Source organism: Leptidea sinapis, chromosome 1, assembly GCF_905404315.1.
Source record: "Leptidea sinapis chromosome 1, ilLepSina1.1, whole genome shotgun sequence".
NCBI lineage: Eukaryota > Metazoa > Arthropoda > Insecta > Lepidoptera > Pieridae > Leptidea > Leptidea sinapis.
The window spans coordinates 9,983,915-9,996,084 of record NC_066265.1 but is presented as its reverse complement, the minus strand read 5'-3'; the positions used below and the strand labels follow the sequence as shown (position 1 = coordinate 9,996,084).

The 12,170-nt window shown below is 33.9% G+C and overlaps 1 protein-coding gene across 3 annotated transcripts; it reads right to left on the bottom strand.

The window, feature by feature from the left end:
• Positions 1-3,125: 3,125 nt before the first annotated feature.
• LOC126967029 (N-acetylneuraminate lyase-like) lies at positions 3,126-11,835 on the bottom strand. Of its 3 annotated transcripts, none has more exons than XM_050811528.1 (7): positions 11,735-11,835; positions 8,333-8,462; positions 7,732-7,874; positions 6,537-6,705; positions 5,541-5,686; positions 4,109-4,280; positions 3,126-3,310 (listed from the first exon to the last, which is right to left on the bottom strand). In XM_050811528.1, the coding sequence occupies exons 2-7, from the start codon at positions 8,415-8,417 to the stop codon at positions 3,168-3,170; spliced, it is 858 nt and encodes a 285-aa protein (XP_050667485.1). In that variant the 5' UTR covers positions 8,418-8,462; positions 11,735-11,835; the 3' UTR covers positions 3,126-3,167. The 3 variants fall into 3 exon arrangements, with proteins under 3 accessions (XP_050667485.1, XP_050667429.1, XP_050667338.1); XM_050811472.1 differs by lacking the exon at positions 11,735-11,835 and adding an exon at positions 11,341-11,497; XM_050811381.1 differs by lacking the exon at positions 11,735-11,835 and adding an exon at positions 11,332-11,496.
• Positions 11,836-12,170: the final 335 nt, after the last annotated feature.

The following is a 12,170-nucleotide window of genomic DNA, read 5'->3' as shown; positions in this document are numbered from 1 at the left end:
TTTGGCACTAAGGGTGACTCATAATTATATTACATCAATTTTTTCACAGGCAAACACGTCTGACTTTTTAAATTGCGAATTGGTCGATTAAACAAAATTAATTAATTATAATGAGCAATCTTGATAAGACAAAAAAAAATTTTTTCACTTTTAAGATTTTGCCGCCCTCAAAAATTTGCCGCCCTGGGCACTTGCCCCAACTGCCCCTAGTGTAAATCCACCGCTTTGTATTACAAAGCTAACAATACAGACTTTCACGTAAGTACAAAATACAAAAACAATGGTATAGGTGCGTCACCTACACTAGGTATGTTTTGATGTGAACACACAAATTGTACCGAAAATCGTCTCGTGTACATTAAATCCGCGTATCTGCGGCTGCCAACGTTGCGATTTATTTTAACACATTTTGTTTATAAATGATATAATGCGATACTGTACGCGTGCGAAGTACCGAGCGACTTCGGGAATCATATAGAGTTGTTAATGCGTTATTTATTATTAATAAATATTGTATTGGTTGGCATCTCGCTATTTTACCTGTGTATAACATAGCTTATTTGAATGGCAGGCTTGTTTGAAAAATACATGGTTGAGAAATATTAACAACTAGTTGATCCGACAGACGTTGTTCTGTATATAATAAATAAAATACTGTTATTTATGAATTTGTCAGTAATATTTCATAACATCAAGAATTATTTCGTAAAATATGCAGCCTGTTGTTGTAATGAAATTGTTTTACAGCAGAACTGTCAAACCGTGCGTCAATAAATTCTCTCATGGAAAATATGTCTATATAAAACAAATATCGTGCGACGGGGGACACGTCAAAGGAAAAACAAAATCGTTGTTTTTATTTAATTCCGAACACTTTCATATTTATTCACCTCTAAACCTTCCCTGGACTTCCACAAATAATTCACGACCAAAAGTAGCCAAGTTGGTCCAGCCGTTCTCGAGTTTTAGCGAGACTAACGAACAGAAATTCATTTTTATCTTATATAGAAATCTTCAATATTAATTATTAATATATTGAACCACTTAATATTTTCATTATTTGTGTAGCTATTCTTGGACGAAAAAAATATGATTATTTTTTACGATCTAAAGCTTAACTGAAGCAAACGCATGGACATGAAAGATTTTATTTCACACCATTTAATCATAAACATTTATCAAAATAATGAAAAACATATAAATTGTACCCACAAAGGGTGTATGTTTGAATTGTTTCTTGCACATATTAAATATTATGATACTATCTGGCATCATACGAGACCATGTAGTATGTAACTACTACTAACTTTTATATACATCTATACGCCTTAACTTGAATGTTACATTGATGTTTCAACTACTTGAAAATGTCAAAGTTTATTTTTATAATGTTAGTATTCAGCCACGAGGATTTATTAAAATATTGGTTATCCAATATTGCAAAGGAATTATAAAATATCAGGAGAATAAAGTTCTTATTATGACGGGTACTCACTATATATATTTTATTTGATGCCGATATTTTGATCCAATTGCATGAATTCAATACAAATAGTAAGTCATAATCATTACTATTAAACATATATCAGAAGAAAAGTTAACTTGATTACAATTAATAAAGTCTCAATTACAGCAAAACTAACTTTAATTTTTTTAACTAGTACACGGAATAATAAATATCAACTCTATATAAATCCAGAATATACAGGGTGTTAAGAATGTTCACGTACATTTCGTAGCACTCGTGTGTTTATGTAGGGCATTTATTCTTAGAGCTACCCCTGCGGGTGGAACTTCACCCGTCTTTGTTCACAATCCCTCACTCGAGATCAATCATTGAAACGTTTAATTAGATCTTCCGCGCATACTTTAACTTTGACGAACAAAACACGTTTCTGGTAAAGGATTGGTAGGGACTCCGTATTTGAATAAATTTAAAAAAAAACAATTTCAAAATTGTCAATTACTTCCAAAGTATGTGATGTACGATTGCATTATAATGTTATATCAAGTTATCTATGTAAAATACGTGTAATACAGTAAGCAATAGGAATAAGCTATAGATTTGACAGTTAATTAATTGGATTTTTACATTTATATTGATTATTGACCATTCAATAAACAGCAACACACCAATATATCCATTTACTCTAAACTCATAATGATTTATCTTCAAAAAAAATCACATAATATGAATGACGGAATGCACAGACAACCTTTTAACCTGATTCCTGCCGCTGAATTCCACCTTCGCACGACACGCCACTAATTAGGATATCATCCCCACCATCTGGATGTGTGGCGGTCCTCCACAGTGCGGTTTTCAAGGAGCTTTCTTCCTCGTACTACTAAGCTTTGGAATGAGCTTCCTTGTGCGGTGTTTCCGGGACGATACGACATGGGTACCTCCAAAAAAAGCGCGTACTCCTTCCTTAAACGCCGGCAACGCTCTTGTGGTTCCTCTGGTGTTGCAAGAGATTGTGGGCGGCGGTGATCACTTAACACCAGGTGACCCGTACGCTCGTTTGTCCTCCTATTCCATTAAAAAAAACACAAACACAAACAGTAAACAGGTTCCAAGTCCTGTGAAAACCCACAAATAATAGAACAAGAATATATTCTAACAATATAAAATAATTGAATAACACAATTTATTTTATCACAGTCTAAAGTTGTTTGCACCCTAAAAAATAAAAAATACCTCATAATACAGCAAGATAACTCATTATATAATAATATACTATTAAATAAAATTATAATTTAATAAGTTTATCTTTACTATTGGAATTATGCAAAAAAAATTGAATTTGTATATTTAATTATTATATTTTCAATGAAATTCATGTACAAGAACACATATAGGTATTATGAAGATTTTTTAATCAGTTGATTATTTTTAAAATAGTATACACATATCAATCAATTCTGGGATTAAATATACAAACTTAACTCTTAAATATAAAAAAAATATGCTCAGTTGGTAACAGCGCTTGGACGGAACCCGAGAGGCGCGGCGTCGAGACCCGCATCGTCCGTGAAAATGGGTACAATTTAAATTTGTAAGTTTTTTTTAGCCTCAAAGCGCCATTTTTCCTGAAAGATGGTAGTGAGTAAATAAAAAAACAGAGAGTTTAAGTAGTTTTATGTGAAATCCTTGTATGAATAAATTAAATAATGCCCATGTCAGTGAGTCTCTGTTTGATCCGCTGCTTGCTCTCGTCGGTTATTGGTTTGACAGGTCGTAATGGCGGACCCAACTCGATGCCGGATACTATCTCCGTCCCAGCCCTCATCACAGCCACCCACGCACCTAAAGTAGAGATGTATTGTAATTACTATAGGTATTTCACAAACTCTTTAATACACATAACATTTTTTGAAAACATTATTTTATGAACGATGCGGGACTCGAACCCACGATCTATCGCTTCCGTTCCTAATATGCCAAATGTTCTAAATATTAGGGTTGAGCAGGTTATCAACTGTAAAGTAGATCCTGTAGATGAAGCTACAACTGAAGAGTTGAACAAGCATACAAGATTTTCTGACGATACGTCGTAAAAAAAGGGCATAAAAGGCATTTATTTTCTCAAAATTTATTAATTTACAATTCTTTTTGATGTCATTTCTAATATACTAGATACTACTACCGCTTCGGAAACAAATGGCGCTCTGAGAGAGAAGAAGCGGCGCAAGAAACTTTCACAAACATTATTTTTTTTCCCCTTTTTATTAATAATATACAATATTGTACTGTCATTGCTATTGCTATAAAAAAATCATAATCTAGTCCCAGGCTGTCCAATCACTTAGTCACTCGAACTTTTAGCTCAGTTGGCAAAGAACTCGCACGAAACGCGAGAGGTCGTGGGTTCGGGACCCGCATCGTTCATAAAATTTTGTTCTCAAAATAAAATATTTATATATATTAATCCTAGACGTGATGGTTATCACTTTAAAACATAACAACTTTTTATTAACAACACGTAATTTTTTTTAATGAAAGTGAAGACATACGAGTGTGCAAAAAACAACACGTAGCCCAAAAAGTCCAGAAAAATCAGCGGAAAACAATAGAGTTATCAGCCTCTCAGAGTTTCATTCTTACCCTCTGGTATATGTGCTTCAATAGCGGAAGTTAGTTTACTCTGAAGACTTCTCGCATTTTCCATTTCTTGTTTGTTCACCGCTTCAAGTATATCTCTCGCCAGGTGTGGAAGGAAGTTGTACACGTTTGCGGTAGTGGATTTGATTCCCATCAATGCAGCTGGAGCTAATACCTATGAACAGTTGTAATGAAATGAAATGAAATTATTAGAAAATTATAAAATAATAAATTGTCAAAAAAAAAAAAAGGATGAAACCTATTGGAAAAGGAAGAGAATATAACAATTACGAGCGATCTGAAGTCGGGAAGTGGAAAAAGTGGGGTGTTTAAGAGTAAAAAATGGTTTATCTTGATTTCCGGCGAAACTACAAGTCCTATGGAAAAACGTTGAATAGCAAATATGTAGGTAATAAAAAGATCTGCTAGTTTTGTTTTCACACTTTTTTCACATAACCTCAATATTTATTTGAAAAATTCAAATTACCAAGTTTTGGGTTTTTTATTTTTATCTTTTACGAAATATTTTTTTTTCCACGAAATTTGATGAAAAGTTACCTGTTACTCGCAAGTACACTGTAATTTTTTGATTTGTAATCTTTATCTTGACTCGAATATCGAAGAGATAAAAATTAAAAAAAAAAAATCTGAAGCCGAATTATGGAACGCCACAAATTACACCTAAATACGCTTAAACTACTATATCTATACATTGCCGCATTAACTCCAGTAGTTTTAAATATTCTTGGTGAATAAACAGCAATGTAAAATATTTATTTAATTCTGATCTAATTTTATTCGGACAGTGACAGTCACACGAATAAGGAGAAAAGTGTGCTTAAATTGTCTTTAAGCACACTTTTGCCGTTCCGCTTTCAGACTGTGAATAAAATAGAGCGTTATTGGTTAGAATATTTCATGTGTGGTCGTGTGGAGAGTTAGTGAGATGCGTCAAGGCAAGAGAGACAATCCAAATTTTTAGGTTCAATCAACAATACCAGTCCAAGGCTCCTTTACACAGGATGCCGGCTTGATAATGGGTACCAAAACGGCGTCTATTTCTGCCGTGAAGCAGTAATGTGTAAGCATTACTGTGTTCCGGTCTGAAGGGTGACATCTTGCCTCAAGGTGACGGACGCAGTAGTTGTGCCACTCAGAATTTTTGGATTATTCAAGAATCCTGATTTGTAATGGACAGGGCGCATCAATTAACATCAGCTGAACGTCCTGCTCGTCACGTCAATTATTGTCATAAAAAAAACAATCCTGAGCCGCACTGCTTTGTAATTGGCAGGATATATCACCTACCATGAAGCGTACGTTACGCTCGACCCGTAATTTTTTCTCTTAGACAAAATTAAACAGAGTTCCCGATAACTGGATTATCCACTGCACCCGTTATCCAACCCAATCAATTGGTTCTACTGGTACTTACTTCTGCGTAAGCAATTAATATATCCTGGTCATCTTTCAAGACCCTTAAAAGCTGCTCAGCCTCTTTGAGATCAGTCGAAGCAAATTTTATACCTTTAAAGTTAGGTATACGATCACTAGCTGCTTTGGCGAATGTCGGCATATGTACTGGGGATGAAAATATATTTTATTGAAGCCTTAGATAATTTATAGGTCTAGATAGAGCCTCTTGCTGCTAGACAACCGATTAAAACAGACAGGGCTTATTATTTGTATGTCGCTTTGTGTTAGTGTGCGTGCATTGCTCAAAATAAAGGTTAACTGTTGACCTCAATTTTTGCGACGTTTCCTGTCTGCTGTCACAGTCTATGCAGACTTATAAATTATCTAAGATTGAATCGAAAGTTAATTTTTATATTTATTAGAAACTTTCCTAAGAACTTTATTCTACGTATGGTACCGCTCTTGTGATTCCCCTGGTGTTTTAGGAGAATGTGGGTGACGGTGATCTCTTTATATCAGGTGACCCGGAGGTTTGTGCTCCTCTTCCCTACTAAACGAGTGAGTTCACAAATTCTGCCATTGTAATTTAATGTACTATTATTACCACGGGTTCTTACGATATATATTTTATTTATTTGAAGCCGATGTTTCGATACAATTATATTCAAATATTTTTATTCAAAATAGGATGTGACATCTCTTATTGAAGGTCAAAAACTACCACCCATTCCAAAAAGAATGCCTCAGACCTGAGAAGAATGGGCGCAATAAACTCAGCGGGATTTTTTTTATAAAAAAGTTATTACTTACAAAGTTATTTTGTACAATTAAACTTATTATTTAATAGCCTTAGTCATGGTCTAATATCATTAGGGGCTATCCCTCTTGTAGCATCAGAAAGATCACAAGAGTGTTCCTGACCTTATAATGTCTCGAACAAACTCGTTATTTATCTCCCTCTGCAATATAAAAAAAAAAACAAAAGAAGCATGATAAGTTATAATCAAGTACTGACCGGAAACATTAGTCATATGTGGTGCATGGTAGTACAGTATTGGCAGATTAGGTGCGAGCTTCGCGACTTCAACCACGTAGTCTACCAAATCAGTGACATCGTTGGGTCTGAAGTATAACTCTGGTAGCGTAAGTATGGAGTCCACACCAATTCCGGAATAGTGTTGTGTCTGTGAATATATTTACTCTTTAAGATAAATAAAAACAAATCTGTCACGTGCGAAAACTATGAATGGTTCCTTACCATCGTAAAAGATATAGCAATATGTATTGTTTAATTATGTAGGTACCTTTGAAAACATTTTTAAATGTTTGAATAAATATCTTCAGTGCCTATTCTGCTAAGTACTGTTAGCGTAATGCAGAATGAAGCAGAAGCTATATTTAAATGAAATCAAAATAATAATTGATCTATTTATCCAGGTCTTTTATTATAAATCTCCTATTCAAATTCATCTTTTACTAGTTGACCCGCTGTCAGTGTCAGAAAGTATTTTATATTTTATTAATTTAAAATATGTACCTACACAAAGCGTATTCTACAAAATTTGTAAGATGCCATTGAGTGTCAAGATGCCACGCATACACGCATTTACTAGTTTCCGTAATAAAAAAGCTATTGTTCTTAGGTATGGTGGTATCAGCAGATGCAAGGTATTTACTTTATACTAATGTGACCGTAACTTTGAACACCATTTAGCCAACAAAATTATTGCATACTGGCAACACGGACGAGTAAAAAAAGAAGGACTCCGCGCCGTGATATTAGCAAGTGAAGCACCGTTATGCTAGTGTGTGTGCGTTTACGGGGGATACTAGCCATACAATTTTTTCTCCCTTAAATAATCATATATGGCCACAAATACTTATATAGTATCGTTTTTACACTTTTAGACAACGCACGACGCCATTTTCAAAATATTTTATTGAGACTCAAACTGATCTGTCACAGTCGATGACAATTCTCATAATGGCCGCCTATCGGCCTGTTGTAGTGTAAGTGTGTGCGAGGGGCTATGTATTTACACGTTAATTGGCTTGTTTTGGTGCTACACTGTTATGTAAGGTGACACGGAGTCCTTATTTTTTTTACTAGTCCGTCACTGGCAACTGCACAAAATCCAATATTTCCATACGAATGCAACTCTTCAATGGTCAAACAGGAAAACAGTTACATAAATTCTGGAATTACTCACCAGGTCTAATACATCAGCCATGGGTGCTCCTCCAACTTGTGCCATGATGTGTAGTTTCCCCTTGGACGCCTTCACCCATTCTTCTATTACTCTCTTCCTATCAATGACTGATAAGCACATATGTTGACTTGCTGTTCCACCCACTAAGTCATAAAAAATCTTATTATTATGAAACTATAGGTTTTGTACTTAATACAAACTTTAAATGAATTCACGTGATTTTTTGCGTGTAATAAATTAAAACATAATATTATTAACGTTATTGTTTGGAATATCCGGATTTTATTTTAAAATTCAGCATTATGAAATAAAGACAATGCATTTCAACAATGTTTTAATTTTATTTCATTCAAAGTATTAAGTGGCTAAATGGTTAAACAACTCCAAAAAAAGTACATTAAGCCATCGAATATCTCTCTTCCAAGCATTCGGGAAATTAGCATAGTAGAATCAGAAAGCGTAGAAGTAAGGTGAAAGTTAATCATTTCATCTTGACTTTCATTATAAATAAAACAAAAGAACAGAGTATTGTGTTCAATTTGATGTTAAAAATAATAACTACGCCACTTCCTTCGTTATTGATAGCAAAAAGTATACTTACCCAACACGCCTGTAACGCCATTTTTCGTAAGATATTCTGCATATTTGGGTATAACTTTTACGTTGACTGTATTGTCATTGTTCATAGGAGTAAAGACGGCTGGGATCACTCCACGTGCCTTATATGTCACCTGAAACAATAAAACAGGATAAAGACCTTCAAATATCCTTCTAATATCTTCCCTTCCTTGGCTTGCGTACGTGGAGAGTGGGATGTTGCTATGCCAACTTAATGGCAGTGTTGAGATAAAACCTTTAGTTGCGAATACAACGGGCAATAAGACCAATGCTGAAGCCTTTGAAAGCAATAAAAAGTGAAAAATAATACCTGTTATTTCATAGCACCAAAAATATGGTATAATAATATAATATAATTAATCAAATCTATTTATAAATGTAAAAAGGATTATGATTCAGTGTTAAATTATCCGTATCAGTATTATATTATTATTATTTTTTTTTGTAAAAAAATTAAATAAAAAACTTTTTGAATTTTTACATAAACTTTGAGGTTATATATAAAAGTGTGAAAACAAAACTTATAGATCTATTTATTAACTACAACTTTGCCATTTAACTTTTTGCCATAGGACTTGTAGTTTTGCCGGAAATCGAGATAAACCGTTTTCTACCCTAAAGCACCCCCCCTTTTTCCACTTCCTGACCTCAGATCGCCCGTAATTTATTATTTCTTTCATTTTTGTTATATTATCGTCCTTTTCCAATGGGTTTCATCCTACTATTATTTTTTTGTTTTAAAATATTTTCGACCCTGGTCTACAACTGGTCTACTATTAAATGCTAAGTATTTAAAGTATCTTGAGTCTCAGAAAGATACATAAAATCCGCAACAAAACCATCAGGAAAAAAACAAACCTGACAGATGTCCTTGAATATGCATTAAAAATGAAATGGCAACGGGTAGGACATGTGGCTAGGGTCCCAGACCAAAGATGGACTCTTAAAGCGACAACATGGAGTGGTCCCTCAGGTAACAGATACCGAGGCAGACCCAAAATGAGGTGGAGTGATGACCTTCTTACAGTGGCAGGTAAAAACTGGCTATTGAAAGCAAAAAAATAGAGAGTTGTGGAAGAAGATGGAGGAGGCATATACCCGGATGGGATCAAGATTATAGTTTAAGTAATAACATTAGTTTATGGTATATTTTTAAGTTACTAACACATTAAAATATGTAATCTATAACTCTTGAATAAATATGCTTATTATTAATATTATTTTAAGTATATTTAATGATTTATATAAAGAAAACCAAACATATAGGGCTCCCGCTTTCGTTACGTTCATTGAAGAAGATCAGAAGACATAATCAGAATTGACAAACTCAATAATTACTCTTATAATAATATAATATGAACACTTTACCAGTGGGAGGCACTTTGCACAGGATGCCAGCTAGTTTATGGGTACCACAACGGCGCCTATTTCTGCCGTGAAGCAGTAATGTATAAGCATTACTGTGTTTCGGTCTGAAGGGCGCCGTATCTAGTGAAATTACTGGGCAAATTAGACTTAACAGCTTATATCTCAAGGTGACGTGCGCACTAGTAGTGACGCTCAGAATTTTTGGATTTTTCAAGAATCCTGAATGGCACTGCATTGTAATGGGCAGGACGTATTAATTACCATCAGCTGAACGTCTTACCCCAAACTAGTTAAACAAAATAAAAAAATAATTAAGTTTAATAAATGCTTAAAATTTTGAATTTCGAACTAACCAAATCAAAGCCACAATTATTACAAAAAAAAAAACCTTAGTCTTTTTAAAAATGACCTCTTAAACTTCATGCTGATTTATATAAAAAAACAGCAAACATATCAAAATTATATTTAAAATGAACTCAATTAAAGTCTCGGATAAAATATTTTGATCTACAATACTACTACAATGGTATTATAAATTATTGCAAACTAATGAAAGATCACTTCATTCATTTAGCATTACGCATTTTTAATAATTAAAGACTTTTATTATAATTATATTTTATTTATTAGGAAGCTAACGTGCATACAATTATCTTAATCTACCGACACATTTAACCCTTAAGTAGGCGCGCTAAAAAAAATACATGATGACGTGTGTGACAAACCACCGGAGCTCATCACACCCCCCGTCCCGTCAAGCCGCTCCCTAAGAGCGCAAATCCGTAGTGTGAGACAGCACGTTACCGCGAAGACACTACATTTACTGTGAAGAAAGATCTCCGAATGGTAGGAAACTAGACGGTATCAACACCGTTTCCTTGCAAGCATTTTTAATAATTAAAGACTTTTATTATATTTATTAATAAGCTAACGTGCATACAATTGTCTTAATCTACGGACACATTTAACCCTTAAGTAGGCGCGCTAAAAAAAATACATAAGTAGGCGCGTGGGGTGCTATACACCCTACTTATTTGTTTAGGTAAATAAAACACAAAATATATGCAAATCAGACTACTATTAGTGATTTTTCAAACAAAATTTTTCGCACACTATATTCATGTGGTCATACATGGCTTGTACATTTAGAGCATGTAGTTTTGATTTTTCAGTTCTTTAATCTTAGACAACTATGACACCTTTTTGAATTAATATAAAATTGGGCAAGGAAATTAACAAAAAATTTAATTACTTTCATATTGTACAACAATGGTATTATAAATTATTGTAAACTAATATAAGATCACTTCATTCATTTATGTCAAAGAATTTAAATATAAAAAACTGTAAGTAAATTTGTTATAATAATTAATCTCACATTTATATTACAAATGATTGCTAAACTTTAAATCAAATCATATCTCAATTGTTGGATTTATGATGCTAACGCAATCGCAAAAATCTCATTGCTACTCTTTTAAATCAATATTTATAGATTCATCGTCTTTCAGATTATTTTGATTAGAATCTTAGTAAAAGAATGCAAAATAATCACTCGAATCATGTGTATCATCAGGAATGCGAATAACACGTTTAGTTAAAAAATAAACTTACATCACTTACGTTCTTTAAAGTTGAAGACATCACAAATATGTTTGGTACAAGTTATAAAACACAATGTACTGTTACTATGAAGTAATACATAAAAACAAATTACGTTTATCAACGAATGAGTGATATAACCTATATCATTATCCGTTCAAAACTGACGGTCACGCGTGTGCCTAGCGACTTCAAGGTCACCGCATGACGCAATGGCTCGGGTTACACAATGATTAGTATTAAAGGAGGAAGATACTATACCAATACCGCGCCGAAAATGAATCACCTAAATGGAGGCAAATGACCCCTTTGGTCAAAGTCGCTCTCTCGATCGAAGACAACATTAAAATGCCGTCTTGTGTTATAGGAAGATGCACTATTAACGAAAGTAAAAAAAAATCATATAATTACATACCACAGTTAAGAAATCATCAATTATAACATATATTTGATTGCATTATTTATCTAACAAAATAAATATGACATCGCCGCCAAGCCGATCCAAGCCGAACGCGACTCGAGTCTCGAGTGCGGCCATAGAAATGACGAAATATTGATGCTGTCTGTTGCGGGATGATCGAGATAGTATATTTTAGGAAATGATGTAAAATAGGCGTTGTTGCAGTGAATGTAATACGAAATGTAATAATTTTTGATAATCAAGCGCGTAATGTAGCTGAACTATCAAACTAAAAAACAAGTTTTAGGGAAAGTAGCGGACGAAGACACTGAGTGCTATTCGCTTACGTAGGAGTTTTTTCAGTTACACTGTCCCTTTCAGTGTATCCTATATACAATATAATATACAATTGTGTGTGTCGAGACACTTGGCCCGTGGGGCCCAAAGGCGT